Source organism: Manduca sexta, chromosome 23 (genome assembly GCF_014839805.1).
Source record: "Manduca sexta isolate Smith_Timp_Sample1 chromosome 23, JHU_Msex_v1.0, whole genome shotgun sequence".
Taxonomy (NCBI): domain Eukaryota; kingdom Metazoa; phylum Arthropoda; class Insecta; order Lepidoptera; family Sphingidae; genus Manduca; species Manduca sexta.
In genome coordinates, this window is record NC_051137.1 from 9052425 (window position 1) to 9075878 (window position 23454).

At 37.2% G+C, this 23454-nt stretch overlaps 1 protein-coding gene across 1 annotated transcript; it reads right to left on the bottom strand.

Moving 5' to 3' along the window:
* Nucleotides 1-3334: 3334 nt before the first annotated feature.
* LOC115446027 (zinc finger protein SNAI2) lies at nt 3335-5479 on the bottom strand. The gene is made up of 2 exons (XM_030172569.2): nt 5095-5479; nt 3335-4794 (listed from the first exon to the last, which is right to left on the bottom strand). The coding sequence occupies exons 1-2, from the start codon at nt 5258-5260 to the stop codon at nt 3839-3841; spliced, it is 1122 nt and encodes a 373-aa protein (XP_030028429.1). The 5' UTR covers nt 5261-5479; the 3' UTR covers nt 3335-3838.
* Nucleotides 5480-23454: the final 17975 nt, after the last annotated feature.

Sequence of the window (23454 nt, forward strand, 5' to 3'; positions counted from 1 at the left end):
TAAATGTAACAATAACAAAGCTCTTCTCAAACGAGGTCAAATTAGTGTCGAAACCCGTTTGCGTTATCTGTAAGGCGATCACCTATAAGTAATAGAAAAGTTCAAAGTTCTATTAGACTATTAGGTGTGAACTCTAATTGGTACCGCATATCGGCGATCGATATCGGATTAGATAATCACGATGCAAATAGGAACAGAATTAATTAATGAAAATGCATTGGATTGGGCGCAGTGCGGAGACGCAGCGCACGCGCCGAGCCGCGGCGACCGCTCGCCGCCCGCGGTGGTCGCCTCCGAGTGCTCTGACCACCGACCAATCGGCGCGACTCGCATATGTACTCGCGCTCTCTTAACACATCTTCACAAAGTGTCTCTAATTGGCATCCATGTACGTTGATGCTGATGAGAATGTTCTGTCTGCTGTCTGTAGCACGTGTCACGTGATCGGCAGTACGCAACACAAACACCAACTTCATCGGACAACGTGCACTCAGCGTCAGTTGTGCTACACTTTACATTATGCTATTAATGTTGTATCGTTAAATTCCCGATAAGCTAAAGTAAAGTGTCAGGGCACAATGTACGCTATTTATTCGTGACTAATACATTCACGTCAATGTCAAAATCATGTTGTTTAGCAAAATATTTAAACTGCAATCGAATGTGCTTATGTTTTTTAGGTTTGATTGGTAAGTTATAGGAAGGACAATATAATTAACATGTTGTTAAATGTTTCTGTATACGCGACAAACATCGTTCAGTTAAGTAATTTTATGCAGCATTATCAGATTATTATAAATCATTACAAATAAAATCGCACAGTCAGCGAACATTGCACAAAATTAAATAAACATTAAAGTTGCCACCTTAGTAAGTAGGCACACTATTATTATAAAAATATGCAGAGGGCGTTACATGATTTTTTTATCTCAAATAAAATATGGACAATGGGCAAGTATTTTAATTTTATATGTAACAATTTATTATAACGTTTCTAAATGAGTCATTTACCGCTGGATGTCGCGATCTCCGTATATTGTTGTATAATAGTTTGGTGATAATATCTTAATTGTTAGTTTCTATATAAAAAATTGGCAATAGTTTGATATGTTAACATTAAAGAAACGTGCACTTGCCTGACAGGGTCGGAGGTTAGCTGTGCAGATCTTTGTCTTATCGGACGACTTTCGGACCGAGCTGCAGTAAGTGACATGATAGTGGCATTATATTCAGATAAAACCTATTGGATTACGGTCATCCAATTAGCGGCTCATGCCTTTTGTTTAATTTATTCAGTAGATAGTTTAGTTGTAAAACTATCACTATCCATTTATTCTGTGGTAACAAGAATTCTTATTATATATAATATTTTTACGCGGGTCTTGAGCCGCGTACGCAAATGAATAAATACATTAACAAATAAGAAATTTAGCTATATCAGACATACTTATTAATATAATGTATGTCACAACTTTACCTATTTATATCAAGCTACTTTATTTTATTTGAAAATAATATTCTTACAATGAAAAAATTACACTCTAACGTTGTCTCAATAATTTAGAATCAATTCATAATTCGTTAAAATAATACGAAAGTTTAAGAAATGAAGATTGATCGATTTGTAATGTAATATATGCTAATTCCGGTGAACAATGCTGAGATCGAATTGAGCAATTTGTCAACGGCGACTCCAATACACAGAGGTGAGGTAGCAGTGAGCAGGAAGACAGAGAGGGCGCAGGCCCCGGGTGGTGACCTCGTGGCCGGGTGACCGTCGCGGCGTGGTGGCGCCCACCGTCTAATGCTCGACACTCGACAGTCGACCTACATCAGACCGGTGCTCCGCCATTGTCTCGTCGATAAACCCGCTACGGCTAAATCACTACATACTTAGTCACAAATTACAATTAACTACTTACCTATACCCTCGAGAGGAAGCAGGACCATACATTTACTTATATATCTGCGACACCAATTTGACTGTAATACTTGATTAATTACGAACATTAATTGATCAAATGTTAATTTATGGGTTAGTAAACATGTATGAGTCATTGTGCTCGGCTTGTTCAATGGAACATTTTCTGTTTTTATTTTTCATTCATAAGTGTTTGTATGCTATTTCTTACAATGCATTTTGAGGGCATTGTTCTAATTGGAATATAACTTCACTTTCTGATAATTTCGTTTATTGTTCATTCTAATCCTACTAGATAACAGATACGCGTTAGTTTGACTCGTTGACCATCGTTCATTTGTCAGTTTTCTTATCTGGAATAAGATACTAAACTGTTACCTCGGAATAATTACATTTACTTATTTTCTACTGAAGTAATATCGCAAGCGCCAGGCGATCCACAGCAATCGCCATTAAATTGACCTTACAAAAGCCACATGGAGATCTCGTATTATTGACTTATCTAGTGTGTTAATCGGAAGTTACTAGAATTTTTGTTGAACTAATTTCTAGAGGACTTTCACTGGTAGCCAACGTATGACAAAGGATGCTTCCGGTTTCTGAATCGGATCATATCGTTCTAATGCAAATAATAGAGTCCGAATATTTTTATCATATCATTATATTGACAAGTATGAACAACAAAGTATAGTAACGGCTTCATTTAAATATCAATGATATTTAAGTTACATATTTTGTAACTAATTAGCATTTGCATTCAATAAGTAATAAATTATTTTCTGCAAATGATTTTTTTTTTATATTATAACAGTTTTTTTATAATATTCTTGAATATTGCGTTGGTAATAGAGGCAGCAGTTCAAATCAGATATATGCTTTAACACTATTAAGTACAAATTCAATTTCAAGTAAATCGTTTTAGGTATGAATATAGTGGAATTTTCTCGTAGTTTCTGACACGTACGTAGCACTGTGGATGTGTTAGTTAATAGTTATACAATTATACTTAACAATATTGTTTATTGTCACAATTATGAAAATAAACGTTTTCTTATCTGTCTGTCGTAATTTCTTAAATCTGGATATATTTCCAAAAATACATGCATGAATACTGACTTTGTACCTTTTCAATTTGTAATATCATATTTACTTAGATCAAGATTAGCTAGTCTAGTTTTTCACAGTTTTGTATAGTTATTAGAATGTTCGTCATATTATAACATTTGTCGTCTATTAGTTGATAATATTATAATTTTGGAGGTTTTAATTATGTTCAATATGTTTTTTTATATGTATTATGAATAAAAAAATATGAGTCTTTTTTGGATTGGTTATATGTGGCTATAGATTGCAAACAAGCTAGGTTTACAGAAGTAAGGAGGTATAATAAGGATATTCAAGATAATACACAAATTAAAGTTTCTTAAATGTTTTATTTTCTGCGTTTAGAGGTAACAGAAAGGAACGCTATTTAGCAATCAGCTTAACAATAGCCTCATTGTTTGTATTAATATTTTATAAAAAATATCGTCTTAAGACATACTGCTATAATTTCTTCAATGTATATATTACTCATTTATATATAAGGCACTTTGTACATGGCTTAGGATAAGAATATAGTTTTTAATAAGTGTATGACACTCGGCAAATGCCATATGACTAGTGCAGTCGCAGGAGCGCGACCGGAATAACCTAAGGTAGCTTACACTAGAGGACAATTACAGTCTGCATTTACACCGAACCTTACACTACACACACGCTTAATTATACAAATACTATGTATACACACAAACCGACTTACAACAACTATACAAGAATAATTTAATATAACGACTGTAATGTTACCTTCGTGAAACTGCGAGTGTTAGTAACATACAACTAAATTCGAGATCGAGGATCCTGCAGGAGCTCAGTCTTTCAATAGGCGTGCACGGGCGCAGTGGGGAGGGCGGGGAGAGCGTGGTGAGGTGCGTGCTCTCCGCGGAACTCGTACGCGGAGCTGCCGCCCGCGCCGCACCCGCCCTCCAGATGCTTGCTCAACAGCGACATGCGCGAGAACGTCTTCCCGCACCCCGAGCATGAATACTTCTTCACATCAGAATGGGTTTGAAGATGCGCGCGCAAGTTCGACCTATCAGCGAACGCGCGGCGACAGTGGTGGCAAGAAAATGGCTTTTCTCCGGTGTGCGTCCTGATGTGTCCCTGCAGCAGCCACGGCCTCGAGAACGCTTTCCCGCACAAGTGGCACTTGCATGGCAGCGTGTGCGTGCGGATGTGCATCTTCAGCGCACCCAACGACGTATACACTTTCGCGCAGTATTTACAACTGAACGATTTCCTCGCGAGGCTACCTTCTGCAGCTGCACAGTGGTATTGCTGATGTTTTGAGAGGCCCGAGTAAGTGGAATATGACTTGGCACAATCGGGGCACTGATAACGCGGGCGACGCGGGGCGGACACTGATACTCCGGAGTCTGACGAAACGGAGCCGGGTGATCGTAAGTCTTCAGGGCAAGGAGGTGGCGATACGGAGCTCGGTGGCGACGCGGGTGAGTAGCGCGCGTATAGCTGCGGATGCGTGGGAGTGGACAGCACGGGTGCTGCCGGGTACAGCTCCTCCATGGGGTAGGGTGCGTAGAGTGTTGGCAAGTACGCGTATTGAGGAGTGGGACGTGCGAGTTCCGTGGGCACGGGTTCCAGCCGGGCGCGGCATGCTGCCAAGTACTCGAGGGGTTGGTGCGACCAGTCCTGGGGTTCCGATTTCACAACCGCGGCCGATATCGGTGACGATGCTTTGCTGGGATAATTACCAGTCTTAGATAGATCTTCTGGTTTAGTACTTAAATTTTGTGGCTCATCATTGTCTGTGTCACCTGATGACAATAAGAAAACACTCATAAATAATCGTATCATTTCATTTGAAATACATTGTGGTTAAACATCATTTCTTGATTGCGGGTAGTTATGATTTTAACATTACAAAATTCCGCAAATAATATATTATTCATCTATAATAACAAAAACTACCTATAATGTTTAAATGTTTAAAATATTGTGCCAGTGCTTACAAAAAAGTTAATAATAATAATCAGTATCAAGTTACATATTTTGTAGATGAGACATAGTTGTATGTTAATTGATTAAATGTTAATAATTCTGAGAGGAATACTTACAGTTATAATCGTAATAAAGTCGCGTGGCGAGGTGGGCGGGGTGAGGCGGCGTGGTGGGCGGCGTCGCCGGCCGCTCCTCCCGGACCAGCACCGGTCGCTTCTTCAGCGGACAGTGCGCATACTTCTTCGTTAACATAGCGCGGCTCTGCGAATCCTCCACAAGCATCTTGCACAGCAGTCACAATACACAAACTAATGAATAAACGTTCAACGACAAAGTTCGAAAACAAATCACAAAGTCACTAGAGTTACAGCAGTCCGAACATCACAACTTTGCGCCGGAGTCGTTATAGCGGGTTCGTGTTCCAAACGCGAGTGACGCACACGCACACTCGTCGCCGTCTGGAGATCAAGTGGTGCGGAGCGAGGTAAGGTTGATGCTTATAAAGCGATCCCCGTCAGTTCACGACCAGGTGGCAGCGGGTAGGCCTCGCACGTGCGCCGTACCCAATCGGTGGAGGGCGCGGGGCCCCGGCCAATGGCGGCGCGGCGGCGGCGGGCGCCGGGGAGCGGCGGGGAGGGCGCGCGGCGCGGGGCGGCGGCGGCACCTGCGCCTCCGCACCCGGTGCGACCGCTGCCTCTCAGTGCGATATGCCCAGCTTCATCACCACCGTCTGCTCGCTGAAAACGAATAGAATTTTTTGCGTAACTTTCGGGGTTAAGCACCTTTCAATTGAACCGCTGCGTCTTTGTGAATTGCAGCCAGAACCGACGTCTTTGTTTGCTTTCAGTTACGATATTTTTTATTTAAATTTGGAATATCTAGCTAAAGACCTGAGAATTTTTTATATTAAGGCGATACCTCAAGGTCCATTTTCATACATTTTGTTTCACCTTTAATCTGGGTAACTAAACAAGTATTGGCAAGTAAAGAATTTAAATTCACGTCTAGTTAGTGATTAGTTCTCGCAGTTGAAGAAAAACGTAAAAATAATTAATAATCATGGATATTTCTGCCTTTAAAATTTCGTCATATTAAATTTTAAAGGCCGAAATATCCATGATTATTAATTATTTTTACGTTTTTCTTTCAACTGCGAGAACTAATCACTAGCTAGACGTGAATTTAAATTCTTTACTTGCCAATACTTGTTTAGTTACCCAGATTAAAGGTGAAACAAAATGTATGAAAATGGACCTTGAGGTATCGCCTTAACTAATATCAGTAGTGCACAATTGCAAATCTAAAAGGTCCAAAACAAACGAGGTGAGACTATAAATCTACTTAGCAATTTTTATGTCATCGTTATAGTAGACCGAAAGACCAAGGAAATAAATACATCATGTTCCAAAAACATCATAAAACTAAGTATAAACTATAAACAGATTTTGAAACTGCTTTTGAAATACCGTACTAGGATAATCTAAAATGTACCTAATAAGACCGAACCAGATCACCAATAATCAAACTTTAAGATAATTAAAAGGTGGTGAAAGATGAGCAAGCGACAATACTATTATGTGCATGATGTATGGAAGTATGTATATTGGACCCAACGCCGACCTACTTATCGCAAAAGGCATGTTACATGAAACCTCGATGACACACAGTTATTAGTTAGTATAATTATTATTTTTACTTGGACCATAGTTATTGCTATTGACCTTGGCCTCTTTACTAAAAAAATCCTCTTCCCTTGCTTGCTTTCGATGTATTGCGTAATATATTAAATTTGCCAACGTCCCGATATTATAATTGTGTGGTAACCAATTATCAAATTAATATTTAGCACTAACTGAGTTGTTGATGCGTAAAGCAAATTTAGCTTCCTTGCAAAAAAATACAGTTATGTAATAACAGTTTGGTCAACGACATCTAAAAGAGGATGCAAACGTAAGCGAAATTTTTATTTAAAATTACATAACATTTAACAACGCATAAATAACACCCGTATTAAATGGCCCTATTTTTCAACGATGACGTTTCTACGTTAACCAAAACAAAATAGCTAATTAACGTATTTCTAGGCTCTAAAGAAATATTATACAAATAAAATATAGCTTCTCCAAGTTTCGATATTGATAAAGAGGATTTAAGGAACAAATATTATTTTGACACATGCGATATTTGTTTACGAGTAGGTACATGATTGTGAATCGAAAGATTTTCGTAGCTATTTAGAAATTATTTACATTACTAATTTCTATTAGTTTGGCTAATTTTAAGAGAACTTCCTTGTTTACAGACTCAGATCTCACCTGCCATTACTAAATAAAATATAATATATAAATCACAAAGAGATATGTCGCGAAGTCAGCATCAGCATCGACATATCTGCAGACAATGTCACACGTACACACTACGTGTTAAATGAAACATACCTAATGTCCGCCTTTTGTTATCTTCACATTCACACTTATCGTCAATGACGTCTCGTTGTCGAGTTAAGGAACATGCACAATGATGAATACCTACCACGCACGTTACGACGTATGTGACTCTTTAGACATAGTTCTGATACTAGAATTATCTGTAACAATATATTATGCTCTAGACTGCAAGAACTTGGTGTCACACTTAAACTGACGCTAATAATCAACACACTTGTATGTATACATATTTAAATTAAATCCTTCATTTATCACATCTGACCAACATTTGTAGGATCCCGTCGATATTGTATTACATATCCAGTCTTACTTATAAACTTGTTTTAGCGTTAAGAGGTGGTTAAGAATTGTTTAAATAGCTGTCAACAACATCATCAGTTTTTAGTTTAAACCTACTTAAGAGGCAAGATGACGGGTTTTCACTTACAGCTGATCTAGTAAGTTTGTAACACCGCGATAGAATCCGAAAATTAGTTTAATTTCAATGTCTAACATTCGCGTAAACATAAGAAATCATTAAGTTTGTCTTTTGAGGTTAAATATTATAAAGGCGGGGTACTTTTATTTTTATCAAAAATGGATTTCGATAATTATTATTTGCTCTTATGTAAAGTTCGCTATGTGTTGCTCGGTCATTTATTCATCGTTTTTGTTTTTGTAGCCCAAGTTTTTGATTATGAAAAAGTTAAGCACTGTTTAAAAATTTAAGAGCAGATTAGTCAAGACGTAACCAAGCACAGCTTTGCGAATTTTTTATAAGTAAGACTAATCATGTCTTACTTTAATTTGGACGACATTGCTGATACTTGTGGTTGATTGTGTAATATCAAATCCGTTTATTTAAATACGAAGTATAAAAGAGGGTAAACTATCCCTAAACGTTTCAAAAAATCAAAATTCGTTATCCTTAAAATAAAACATTATATATCATTAACTTGGTACTTATTGATAAAGCATATGACTATTGATGTTTTTGTATACCTACTGTAAAACTAGCTGACACGAAATTGACGCCTCACGTTTTCCGTCCGATAAATTAGCATTTTTTAAATTCTGCTTAGTACTAATAATAATTACGAACACTTTTGTAATAAACCTGTTTACGTACGGTACCTACTATGAAACATTAACAAAGAGATTTCCTTGTGTGAATCAAACCGAACAAGGTGCTCGTACGTTCACAACCCCTTCGCAACCCGGAACCTAACGTCCAATAACTCTTTGTTATGTCTTTATGGGACCAATGTTAATTCCCACAGGTCAGTTTGTTCACCATCTAATTTGGGTATTCTCACGGAAGCAACAGTAACTGTCACCTGCGGAAATCGTGCAAACATGTTAGTGTATGTACAAACGCCGTAATGTATTCAGGAAATAATGACACAATGAACTTGCAAATACAGTTCAACGGTCAATTTGTGCGGCCTCGACGACAATGATATCCGGTGAAATTCGCCTCCTTGAGGGATGACTCAGCTCCACATGTGTCGAGGAATCGATAATCAACACCAACAATACCATTATAATGATAATTACTGTGACTAATCTCAGCAGCCAACGGTCAACAATAACAATCGCGAGCTCTCGAACCATAAGTAGGTGCTAATGATACTCTTATATAATAAACAAACCGTCAGTCATTACCTAATTAACTCGAGACCTTGTGAATGAATGAAAACCTTATCTCAATTAACGCCTGGGAAACATAAACACGGCGACGGAAGATATTCGGCGGTAAACAATTTAAACAAATCGTTATATCGAAATGAATGGCGTTTTGATAATGCTCACTTATAGTGGCTCATTAAATAAACACGTTTGTGTTGTGTTTATTATTATTGGGTGATATTTATCTTAATAATGCGTTTTGTAAATGATTCAATTGAATCAAAACGGTGAGTAGGTAGCTTTATTTGTACATTGGGAAGTAGATAGATACCTTATGTTATGCATTTTTAAATAGCAACATAATCAGAACGTCTTCAAAAGTGAGTAAGAAATACTCATCACATCAAATATGTTTGACTTTCACTAGTTTGGAAATATTTCATTTCTTCGTATAGGTACCTATTCCCTAACTTCGTAGGACTTTGGAAGGTTTGGATTGTCTCTAGTTCGGGAGGGCTTGATGAGTCGCCAGAGCCTCACCAGTTCGTACCGCAGGCGGCACGTACCGATGAAGTTAATTTGATAAAAACTTTGTGGGACCCACAAACCATCCATCCTACATATTAGCTACCAATAGTACCTATAGATGTAGTATAACTCCATAAAATCTTATAGCGTTTTATTTATAACAATATTTTATGACTCATCAATAATTATCACTCATTACCAAGACGAACTAGTAAATGCACACGTCAACAAAAAATAAAATTGATTCATTACATAAATTATTCATCGTTTCGTGTGACTCTGAAATTGAGACATAAAACGACAAAAACATTTATTGGAGGCGGCATAAAAATGTCATTTAGTGTCATCGGTAAATGATTACGATACAAGTGGTATGTGTTGGAACCGGGCGACGGGCGGAGGGCGGCAGGAGGCGGCTGCGTCGGCCAGGTGGCATGTCGCGGGGCAGGGGCGCGTGCGTAACGGTCGCGGCACGAGCTGGGGTCGCGCTGCCGGCTCGCCGCCGCCGCACCGCGCCGCGCCGCCGCCGTGCGCTATGGCGGAAATAGCGATGGACAGGGGTGCCGCGGGCAGGTGCTACCACTGAGCACTGAGCACCGAGCATTGCACACACGCCGCCAGCCCGCTCTTAATGTCGCACAATTGGCGAATCATTTTGTTCTCGTAACTGAGGTAGCGTTGGTTTTTATAAATCATCGTTGTGAAATATTTCATTTTATTACTTCCATTACTGCTTTAAAGTTATTAGCTACAGTAAATTAAGAATTAGAACTGTAGCCTGGATGGTCGAATTTGTGATGGACGAGAGTAATAATATAGAGTCGACAACTTACAAATAAAATATCATAAAACAACAAAAATACATTTGAAAGTGCGCTTTATAAATTTGTATTTAAATTTCGCATTCCTTATATATTATTGAATAAGTAATTAGTACAATTGGTTTGTTTAAACTTTACCACATTAGGTATAGAAGTGAGATTTATGGAGGAGATTAATAACATTGCTTGCTTTATGCTTGAGATTAATTGATAAGAAGTGGAAACTATGTATCTAGTCTTGTGCTGATCTGAATTAACATTTCATACAACTATATCATCTGAATATATTACGACTATACGACACAGACGACACAGATACATTATCAGAAATTATTAATAACGCAAAACGGTGACGAACACCTGAGCATCGTACCTTTGTAGAATTGTATCATTGTTTGTCAAGCTTTACCTACACATAGCGTCACACAAAGCGAAGGCACCCACAAGCAGAGTTTGACCCTGCATTGTATTGAATCAGTGCACAGCTATGCCGGCAGCTGGCTGCGCGTGCAGAATCACATGTCTGTACCCGAATCGCACATCTGCACCGAGCCCGTTCTACGGCACACAACGCCGTATGTACCTCCACAACCCCTGCAGTTGGCCTACTTTGTTGTACGGACTTGATACCTTTCAGAAATGAATGGCACGATTAGGGTCTCCCCCATTCATTGTTTTGCGTTCTCAAAAGAAAAACGTCGTTAGAGACGGTTTCAATCTACGTGTCGATGTCATTCTGAAATTAAAACATACGCTCTATATCAATTGCACTTTTATAAACGTCGGGAATTTAAGTTGAACTTTACAACCCTTGGTATATGGTTCGAACTGAGTATTGCCTAGATTTATTACTTACCGTACGATTCAGTTTACGTTGAAAATATTCAGTGTATGTATGCTCTTTTGGTTTTCGAGAAAGAATACTTGCAGGTAGGTGAGTAGTTTAATTTTAAATAATAGCATAGCTGTAGGATTTTCTATATAAAGCGCGCAGGGCTGTTGAATGCTTTTATAAACACTTTTAATACAGATGGATTGAACGAGTATACAGGCTGTTCAAAATATATTTTGAAATTAACTTTATCAAAATATTTAAGATAGTTTACTGGTTTATTGTTACTTCTAGCAGTTGTATTAAAAAAAGATAAATAAACATTTCTATTAGAAAGGCAAAAGAGAGCTTAACAATTCGTTTAAGTAATTCTTAAAAAATCCTACGGTCAAGTAAATAAAATGAAAAATCAACAGAGCTTTTAAGCTCTATAAATAGTTTTGTGCGTTCAATTATTTTACATATTATACGATAAAAATGTGAGACGAAAACAGCCAATCGGGTGACAGATCATTTGTGATCGCAATATGATTTCGATGGAAATATTTTTCATTAACCTCATTTGATTACTTGCACATCGTGGCCCAAACACCTATTTTATTTTTATTTCGAATGAAGACTAACGCGGAAGGAGTTAACTAATAAAAATACAAAACCGCATCAGTGAGCACCCTGTAGACAGCGCGGCAACAGCTGAGATTTCGGCACACGCTACGCGGCCGGTGCGTGAGCGCGCCACCGCACCGCGCCGCGCGAGGCGGTATGGCTCGGCGCGGCGCGGCCACCTTTCACCCTTCTCGCATTCCCTCAGCGCCGGCCACCGCTCATATTGCACCTATGCGTATTTACAAACCTATATGTCAGTACGTCACATTGTAAATGGTCGGTCTTGTTTTAGAATGATTGTAGAATAAATGCAATGTAAAGTAGTATTTAGAGTGATTTACTTTCAAGTGTTGCGAAATTATTGTGACGAGCAGAGTTCTTAATTAAATTTGAACAAAGAAACTTTACTTACACATCATGATGTGTTAAATAAATTATTTTTATTTTTTTTATTTATGCACTTTATATACAAATAATGTATATAGGCGGACATAATGTAATAAATTAAGAATATTATGCCAAGTATTATATTATAATTTTTATCATTTGTTACATTTCCTATTATACATTCAAATTGTATTTTGCTCGATATAAGAATTCATTTAAATCGAGTTTGCAATTAATATACCTAATTGTTACATACATACATACATAACATCACGCATTTATCCCCAAAGGGTTATGCAGAGGCGCAACTAGGGCACCCACTTTTCGCCAAGTATGTTCCGTCCCATGATGTGATAGGGGGCGACCCTATCGCCATATCGGGTACAAATTCCAGACTCCGGGCTGATACTGAGCAGAAAAACCCAAATATCAGTTTGCCCGACCCGGGATTCGAACCCAGGACCTCAGAGCGCTATTGTACCGGGCATGCAATACAACTACGCCACCGAGGCAGTCTAATTACCTAATTGTTAGTGTAATAAATTCTGTTATTATTATGAAGGTGAAGTTGGCATGACGCAAGCTAATTAAACTTAGAATTGCTTGTACTTTTAAATTTTATTCATCAAGTTAAGATTCTAAATTATCAAAATACATTTTTTTGAGTAAAATTTTGATTAATGATCATAATCTTAAATAAATGACTACAAATTCAATATATAAATGCGTGAACACCCTGAATGTGTGTACACTTAGACAAAGCACCCGTCTAAAATCAATTTTTGGTTTATTTAAGTTGTTGATGTAATGAATTGAGTGAAATAATGTATGTTTTGGATGATGGATATTTTTAGTCTTTGCTTGTTAATATTGTTCCTTTTATTAAAAATAATCACTTTCGGTGCATCATTGACAAAAACATAGCATATAGTTCAGTCCAATAAAACAAAGCTCTCTAGTCTTCCATCGTCTTTATGAGGTGGGTTGATAGATACATAACTACTCTTTATTATTCATTTGATTTTTTTTTTCTCTTTAATAATAAGCTATATTTTCGCATGTAGTATTTGTAAAATAGACTGATAGAAAATATCTACGGCGTTAAGTCCGCGTTTACATATAAATTTTGTGTAAAGTGCGAAAAATAAACTAAAATGTTGCAGCATGGTAATCAGATCAGTCTCATCGCAGTGCGAAACGATTTTCGGTAACAAATTGCAATTTACGATTTTCGCGTTTCGTGGCAATTTCATTTCATTTTAATTCACGGAGTCAATCCATGACTTAAGCGAAATTGGATCGCAACATAATCTCTTTGATTTGCTGTTTCTCAATTTGCAAAAAAATATGTGCAAGCCTTTAATCGCAATTTATTTTAACTTAAAATTAAGCTTATTTTTTTCTGATCGCTAACAATTTTTAACAGACAATGCACGAGCATCTCCAATAACGTTCGGAACTGGGGAAACTAAAACAGCACGTTTCCCACATTTGGAAGATTTCAAGATTCTCACCGTTATCCGTTTTTTTTGCGTTTCTTACCTACAGAATGATATTAGTAGAGCCACATACGAAGGGGAATGGAGAGCCGGGGTCGAGGGCAGCTGCATCATTGCAAGAGCAGGCCCAAACAAGTAGATCGCTTAATATAGGATTAACACAACCGTGAATGACGAGTAACGGTTCCGCTATTTTTTATCTGGTCGGATACATTGTCATACCGTATCGGCATGGCGGTTAAACGATACTCAAAATTATTACCTTTATGTAGCCGAATACCTACCTATTTTTAATATTTATTTCTTACTTATATGACTTTTATAATTACTACGGGCTTTATAATTTACTTGCCACTTTATTTTAGTTTAATTTTCATAACATAATGTATAATAACTTATACAGTTTAGTAACTACCGTTTTAGTAGCTACAAAAGTATTAATCATGTTGACACAAAACTAAAGCCACTATTCCGAGGTTAATTAAGAAACTTCATTTTCAATAAGAAATAAATAAGACAACTACATTATATTGTCAATTCATATCTATACTCAAAATATTTGTATCTTACATAAAATATCGAATTAGCTACTTGTAATGCCTAATAGTTTTTGCGTTAATGTTTTGAAATGTGCAATCACAACATAACATGACTCTATTTATATGTTATTTACACTGATAATGCGAGTCGTGTATGGGTCAGAAACAAAAACAATTATTAGATCGTCCGTTACCTATCGACATCAAGAACAGTGAAAAGACGAATTGTAATACAACACAAACTCTATATGTATTATGTATGATCGTATAACAAATAAAGTGTAATTACTAGCAAACGGCGGACACACCCGTTCCGGGACACCTTTTCATTTAATCAAAACTTGTTTGCACACCCAGCAAACGGTGTTTTGTTCGCGGAGGGCGACCAATCCGCGCCAGAAGAGCGCTGCATAGTTGCACCCGTACTTCACCGGTTTATTTAGCGTCGCCATCTTTTGATAGATCCTTTTTTATGTGTATTGAAATTTATTAAAAGCATAGTGAGGGTGCGCGTGCGCGACAACTGCCGAGATTGTTGCGCGCACCTGGCGCAGGCGCACGCTTGCTCCACACAGCACACACCATACACATTACCGCTCCACTAACCGCTCGCATCTATTGGCGACTGCCTATATCGCTAATGCGCATAATTATGCGTACCTCTTGTCTAATATAAATATAAATCGCAAAATTTCGTTATTATTCTCTCAGCATAGTTAATGTCAGATCACAAACTAATGTTAATGTGCGTTTTTTTTTATTTCTACGTATAATTGTGGATTTTTATATTCAAAATTCTATTACAGCTATTTGCCTTCCGCCAATACTTAAACATACGTTATTTGTCTGTCTGTTCGGGCCAAATTAAGATATTAGCGAGTCTTTTCAGAAACTGATCTAGGCTACATTTTGCCCCCGGAATGAACTTTGACGCAAGCATAAGCTAAGTACCTTGATAAAAGTCCACGCAAAGTGTCATAAGTATTGAAAAGATTTGTCAATATTGTTTGATCTCATTGATCTATAAAACAGCAAGTCAATAGCATTTTATATGTGCTATAATCAATCTAATTTTTTTAAATAAGTTATGGCATTTATGATTTACTATAATTAACAAGTAGAGCGATGAAATTCCGTGCGTTCACATGATCACGCGATAACCGCGCGGTACACCTTACAAGTTCCTATCCTACAAATATTATTTACTGTTTTCATGGTCTAGCGGTACCGCACGGTTCCGCGTGTAGAAATATTATGGGAATTTTACGCATTTCTGAATGATTATCTCAGGTGCTGTCGTTACTCATTAACGTTTCTTGATGAGCAAGTAGGTCATGTATGTCACCTGTTATTAAGTAATCTCTATCACCCATAAACACCTAAACGACTGAAGCAACTGAAAATTGAAGTCAATTGCGTTTTACTTTTTATATGAATGTCTGAAACGGATGAAATAATAAAGGTATATTGATTTAATATTTTATTATGGAAAATCTCCACATAATCGATTTGAAGCTTGAACAAATTGCTCAACAAAATTGGTACAGCAAAATCGCGTGGAAGCTAGGTAATAATAATTTGGAAAAGAGCGTGTAATAGCGATCAAGTGATCGTGTATGCAACACGACGTCGGTTTGTTGCATTGCGTGCGCTGGACGGGAGCCGCGACGCTGTGGTCCTTGTGTAAAGCAATGTTGATACGTGTCAGCCCGCCGACCGCCCAGCGAGCCGGCCTATGTGGTCTCTACACTCTACACTCTGCCTCCCTTCCACATTACAGCTAGTATTGACTGTGCATCGACTGACCTACATCCATTACCACAAAATTATCAACAAAGAAAGTTGCCTGTAATACACGACAAAAGAAAGCCGATGTCTCAATTTCGATCCATTATTGTTGATACGAGGTATAAGATCCAGCTTTGCGGCTATGTACGTGTCGATTACAGCTTTATCATCCCGGATGTTAAGTTCAGACGTAGGCCTGCAGTCAGTACGGCGGACAGATTTGCATATTCATTCTCACAGTTTCGGATTTAATACTGCTATTTCGCACTTCTTGTCATGGATCGTAACCATTGATTATTATGATCTTGATAATATGTAAATGTATTGAATCGTCGTGTGTTCTCATAAAAATTTATGTCGCATACTTATATGTAACTTGCCTATTAATAAATGTGACAAAGTAAGTGACAAATAATAAAAGTGCCACGATCTTTCGAATTGACTTGTAGAACTTATCTCAAAATTTTGCCGGGGAAGTATAATGTTAATCCAACACGTAAACCAGCTTGAGTAATCTATTTGTTTCGAAATGGCTGTAGTTGTATGTACATATCAAAGCCCCTAGGAAAAATCATTTATCAAGGCATAACCTCACTTTGTATTGCTACGTAGAATTATTAATGGAGACGACTTAATCACACCGAATTGTGTCGAGAAACTTGTATTTACAATTTGTATCTATCGACATTTGACCAAATACAATTGAAAACAATGACGCAATTTTTGGCATAATATATTATGATATCTTAAAATTTAATATGACGAAATTTTAAAGGCAGAAATATCCATGATTATTAATTATTTTTACATTTTTCTTTCAACTGCGAGAACTAATCACTAACTAGACGTGAATTTAAATTCTTTACGTGCCAATACTTGTTTAATTACCCAGATTAAAGCCGAAACAAAATGTATGAAAATGGACCTTGAGGTATCGCCTTAATACGGATTAAAAAGTAATATAACTCAAAAGTATAACGTATTTCACCTTTTCAACATCAAACAAATGTACTGCGCGGGACACGTAAAATATGCCTTATTAAAACTAGATACTAAAGATTTTTTTACATACATGGTATGAGAATAGGAAATTGCGATATTGAGCAACAGCATTAATTTCTGGGAATTAGTTCTCGAGCGAGAGCAGCCCGAGCCGTTGTGGCTGAGCCTTTGTCCGCGAGGCATCACTGTCGTCCCCGTTGGCCGTGGGTTGCGACTTGCGGGCCGCGGTATAATGCGGAAACAATGCGCGGAGCATATTCGTGCATCGCGAGCGCGGCCGGTCGTGTTCGGCCGCGGCCCGATGTTTGCGCTCATAAAGTGTCATTATGGTAACAGTACCTCATTGTTGTTTTCGGCGATGCCGTCTCCCTATTTTCTCCGCTCACCATGTAAAAGCTCGGCGCGTCACGGCGAGTTATAACCAAAATGGGTTGCGACCGAGTCTTGCAAAACTTTTACGGGCCATCGTCTTCGTCGAAATCTCGTTCCGTTTAATAGCCTTCGAATTTTAAGTGCCAAAGAAAGGTAAATCACTTTGACGTGTCTTGAGCTTAAAATTGTGATTTGACGAGGAGTGGGCCTTTTGTTTCGACACATTCGACATATTTCATGGTAAAAGTTAGTCTATTAAATATAATTATGGATACAATAACATATTTAAATAAAGTAGATGCTAAACTGATTTATTACATAGTGATACTGTAACAGCTCAGAACTTACACGGCAACATAGTGAATAGTGTGGAAACATAGTATGCAGTAACTATCTTTTAATTTATCAATGTCAATAAATCAACATACAATGTAAATGTTTCTCATACAAATTGTACAATAACCTACTAAGTACTTACAACTCATTATTGTGTAACTATCAAATATACCTACCTAAAGTTTTATAGGTCTGCACAGTACACACGAGTGCAATAAGCTATCAATTCGATTAGGTTCGAGCGCTCAATCATGCCTACTGGTAATTATTATTAGAAATGTTTAAATACCTACTTACACAGGATTCATGTTACAACATGTTTATATTGTATTACACAATGTTAGTTTTTTTTTTTATGGACAATGACCTCTTTGTGTTACATAAGTAGGGAATTTTATGTAGCAATTAACCGTAAATGCTAGAAACGTCTTAAATTGATGTCAAACTTGTGTATCGATATAATTTCTCAAAGTATTATTAATCTTTTCTCAGTTTGACCACAGACTTAATCATCAACTAAAGAATATACTTGTATATTAAATATATGGTAGTGTAATGCAGTGTAATGTTTTTATTATTAATTCAATGCATTTTTAATGGATATTATATTAAAATATTACCATCGTGAACTCCTTCTACATAATATAAACTTTAGTTATACCAAATTATATTAAATATATATTCATACTTCGTCTGGTAATATTCGTAAAAATGGGACATCGTTTTTGCTTCACTTATTTATATATTATAGATTATTTTAGTAACTAGAAAGATAATGCAAGTACATACATACATGTTTACTCAAACAACTCACGCAAAGCGAAAACAGAACCTAAACAAGTCGTATTTAAGTACGGCAATAATTAATTGAAGAGAAGGTCTGGAACAATAGAAAGTATAACCTACTTTCTTTTTACTTCCTACGTATACCTACATATCCTGATATTGCTTTCGATTCTCTTTAAGCAAATTATAAAAGAGTTGAGGTTGTTATTAACATTGTGATTACGGCCATTGTTTTTCGGATCGTAAAACAATGATTATTGTTAATCATCATGAAGATGTCAGCCACCGATCAAATTTATAAGAAACGATAAAAGCACGCTTGAACAAACAAATATAATGGTTGTAATGACATGGAAGACAATGGGTTTGTCTGGAGTCGAGGGTGCGTCCTCTGCTCCTTCATAGGCATCACGCATGAGCCACACGCTCGTATCACCACTTGACTGGAACATGTCTCCGCTTTAATTCACAACAAAAATTGTAAATAAATAAAGTACTCAAGTAATATTATAAGCGCTTTAGAATAAATTATAAAACCTAGACACAAAAGTGATAAAACCTAGTAACGTAGTAAAATCATCGCTTTAATAGTAATACACATCAAAAATTATGTTTATGACCTAAAAATAATACCTTTATTACATAAATAGGTACATGAACATGGGGCCTCGAGAGTAGCGGAAGAGACATTATATAGAAGTATAAAAGTGCAGAGGCGGCACGACGGCGCGGCGCGTGCGCTACGACAACAGAGCGGAAGCGGATATTGCAATCGCATACATTAAACTTACATTGTAACTGAATATTATAATAAACAGCCTAACGTAGTAAGTAAGGGATGTTATATTAACTGTGATGGTAACATTATTATTATAACTTTTCAAAGCATGTCACATATTTTATTCGAGATTCATGCATGAAGACGATTTTGATTATTTACATATTTTTTGGGTTGTATACATCGAGTATTCGAATAGTTATATTCTTTCCATATAATTATGTATTGCGTTCTGCTCCCTATATTCTAATATCGCAATGTGATTATCAGGCTTTGTTCTCAGAAAGGATTGTTTTAAAACGATTGTTGCTTTACATAGCATGTGAAAAAGTTTGCATGTGATAATCGTTAATATACGTATTCGAGTACAAAAACTAAATGCATTACACATAGTACATACAACCGAACCAAACAAGTGATCCAACTGGTCTAAAGTGGCAAGGGAGTCAATTAAAATTCAATTTTTTGAAGCGCAGTGCAGAGCAGGAACAAGTTATCCAGGTAAGGCAGAGCGGCGCTGAATGGAGGTGTAATCAGCGGTATTGAGAGCGAGTCGTCACCTGCGGAACTTGTTGTTATTGTGACGGTTTGGCTCGGTCTGAATGAGGCCGCGGGGCCCGCGACCCGCGTCGGCTCGCGCCGCCCATCTCACGGCCCGCTTTAAACAGCTCGATACAAGCAAGCACTTCTCTCCCGTCTTTATTTATATACATCAAAAATTTACTGTTCAATTCTTATCAACAAAATTTGGTAGCTATCCTGCAAGAAAACTCCCTTAAACTAAATACATGAAAATACCTAAAAGAAAATATTATATATTTTTATATGATATACATTAATATGAAGGTTAAACGCGTACTTCATGTTATGAATCAAGTGTCCACGTATTTAAATAATATTACATGTTAATGCTTTCGAAATAATTTACCTACGAAAATGAAACTAGTATGTAACGCTATACAATATTAGTTATATGCCCATTCATAATTTTTTAACATCTATCTATACTTAAGTTGGTCCATTTTCCACTTTAATTTATAAGTAAATTAGTAAAAGCGCTGTGTCATCTTAAAAAAATATGGGAAAAGCTAGGTACCTAACGAAAAAAAAATACATTTTAACGATAGATACCTAATAAATTAATTCTGTATATTCATACAGCGAGCGGAAATACGGAGAAACTGTATTATTTATATTAAAAGATAAGAAATCATCATACTATATGCGTATGTACACGTAGTATTCTATATTGCATATAATAATGTGGTCATATAGCATGCAGGTATTCAATATCAGTGCAACGTGTTCTGAGAATGAGATCAATCTCTTTATAAATCGTCAAAGCAATTGTACAAATGCGCCGGATATGGATGTTCTCTGACCGGAAACACTTGTTTGTGCGCGCTCGCAGGTACGTTCCCATTGACACAGAACACTGTACGCGGGCCCAGTACACACACTGAATACTACTGCATGGAATATATAAATATATCGACTGAGGTATCAACGTATACCAAGTGTTCACTGGACAATTGCGCGACACAGACACAGAGAATCCTTTACGTGAACACGTGCAGCGGACGCCGGGACGTGTACTCACCAAAGTACACCAATTGCGTTAGTTGAATCCGGATTTTATTACGTCGTAGCTTTTGAAATGTGTATAAATTAATTTACATTAAGAATTACCCTTCAGCATCACTGCGAATACGTTGTTGCCAATATGAATTAACAGAATTAAAGCTATGAAGTTTAGACGTAGCATTACTCATTAGGTTCAAATTCAATTACGTTTATAAACAACTGTTCGGCAACTTGGAACAAGTAATGCTGTGAGTAAAGCGTGCAACCCGAACCAGAAGTACTTCCAGTAGTTCACAGATAACGGCGTAACCAGATAATTAATCAAACAATAGACATTCCGTGAAACAGTGTCGGCAAGATGCTCGATAAGGGTCCGGTATCGAAGGAGTCCTCTCGCGCACGGCGGCGCGGCGGCGCGGCGGTGCGGTGGTGCGGCGGACGCGGCGCTGCAATGACTCAAACGCAACGAGCATTTCGTGTTTATAGTTGAATGGTTCGGAATAATTGAAGAAGTTATTTATAAGTTTCCTCTTTAGAAGCGAATCGTGTGCGCGATCGGAGCCGGATGCCGCCACCCTTCGAAGGGCATGCCTTCACAAAGGCATTTAGTCTATTTAAAGACATCCTGCTTAGTGCGGGGGCCCGAGTCAGCTCTCGCACGTGCGTCAAGTGTCCTGCGCCCGCCGACCTGTCAATTACTGTCACCCTCACCTATCTCGCCGCTTGTACCGTCTGTCTGTTCTGATATACTCCGCAAGTCCATCATTCCGGATCTCGCCGACCGCCGCACCGCTCGCCACCATCAACCATAGCGGAATATTACTTGTCCATTTTGTGCTTTCTATTTCTATTACGACGCGTGTAGATTATAAAATTACTTTGTCGATAATAGAGTCCAATAATATCTCAATACTATGTATTCATTAGCCTTTCATAATGATCCATTGTATGGGCAAAGAATAATTTAATTCCTACTTACATGAATAAGGTAAACGAATATTAAAGTCAGGAAATTAAGTAGGTATCCTGTTCCGCTCAATCAAATAAAATATTGTTGAACGACGACTAAATTTATCGAAAGAGTATATCTGACAATATAATGGAGTCGGAAACAATGCTGAGCGATTATAAAACGCAGTGAAGCAGAGATTATGGACTGCGCATGAGACAAGCACGGGCGCGGCCGCCGGCCGGCGCGGCGATACGCGGCGAGCCGTCACTCGACCGCGGAGGCTAATGGTTCGAACCCACTTGTGGCCTAAGCCACCTTCATCTTTATATATCACCCTATGAAAAAGAACGTAGTTTGCTATAGTAAAAAAATCTATATATTAACAAATATGTTTTCGCCAGCTATTACATTTGCACCCATCCACGCAAGAGTGTCGATTATAAGAACCATTTTCAAATTGATCTCTACGATAAACCATCCCAAAGTGACTTATTAACTCTAGTTTATGGTAACGGTTACGTCAGAGCAAAGTATTTTGAACTATACTCTATTAATTTTAAATAATATAATATAGCCTTACTAAGTTAACCTCGTATAATAAATACATATTGTATGTAGTTATCTATAAAAAAAATACTATGCCACTTATTATTAGATATATTGAACAATGGAATCCTAAATCAGATATTTAATTGATACCTATATTCTAAAGAACAAATAACATTTTATGCGTGGAGATGTAATAAGACACCGATAAGCTCCATTGTAAAGAAAATATCAACGCGAATATTGCTCACAGACCGATGCAACGTTGTTCGATCTAATACAACTCGCTGTACGTTTATTGTTTATTTTATTGCCAATGCCTCTCGGATCAAGTCAGTCATCAATACGTATCGTAAAATAGGGACATATGATAAATCATCATCATAATTCTGTCAATGCACATACTGCGCAATAAAATATAAGGATCGAAACACCGACTTCGCTTTATGTATGTACAAGTGGATTAAATATTATTTCACCGACGACCTGTTTATAAAGATAAAAGGCGTATAAAAACTACTCGGTTATATGAATTAAAATGCCGGTAACAACTTTTTGGTATGATAAATTCACCAATCAACTAAAAAAAAACATTACAAAACCGATGTTGTAATTCGGCGATGTTAAATTGAACTTAATGCGTTAAATTGAAAAGTTCATCCACTGATTTCTACTTGTTATTACGAAATTAAATCATTCGCAAGTAATAGATTAAATAACAAGTGTCATTATCTCATTTCCAGTTTTCACTTCGATTACAAAGTACAAGTTCATCTTATTCGTATAGAATGAGCGTAATAACCTCAGTGGTCACATAAGTGAGGTCATGCTTTGCCAGGTTAGGCGAACACATTAGTAATTTTTCGTCTTATTTGACAATAGCCTCGATATACTGCTATATACGGCGAAAATATTGCTAACATTCCTAAGGATTAGTCCCCTGGGGGCTAATACTGCAATTTTCATATCAACAAATTATTAATGAAAAAAAAATATATCAATAACAATATGTTATTCCAAAAAATCCAATGCATTAAAGAGATTGTGTATTTCATCAATGTTCAG

Bases quoted from the DNA above. Each gene is read 5' to 3' on its own strand.
- LOC115446027 (XM_030172569.2), bottom strand. From the start codon at position 5,260: ATGCTTGTGGAGGATTCGCAGAGCCGCGCTATGTTAACGAAGAAGTAT. The intron at 4,795-5,094 runs GTAAGTATTCCT...TATTGTCATCAG, and splicing joins ACTTTATTACGATTATAACT to GTGACACAGACAATGATGAG.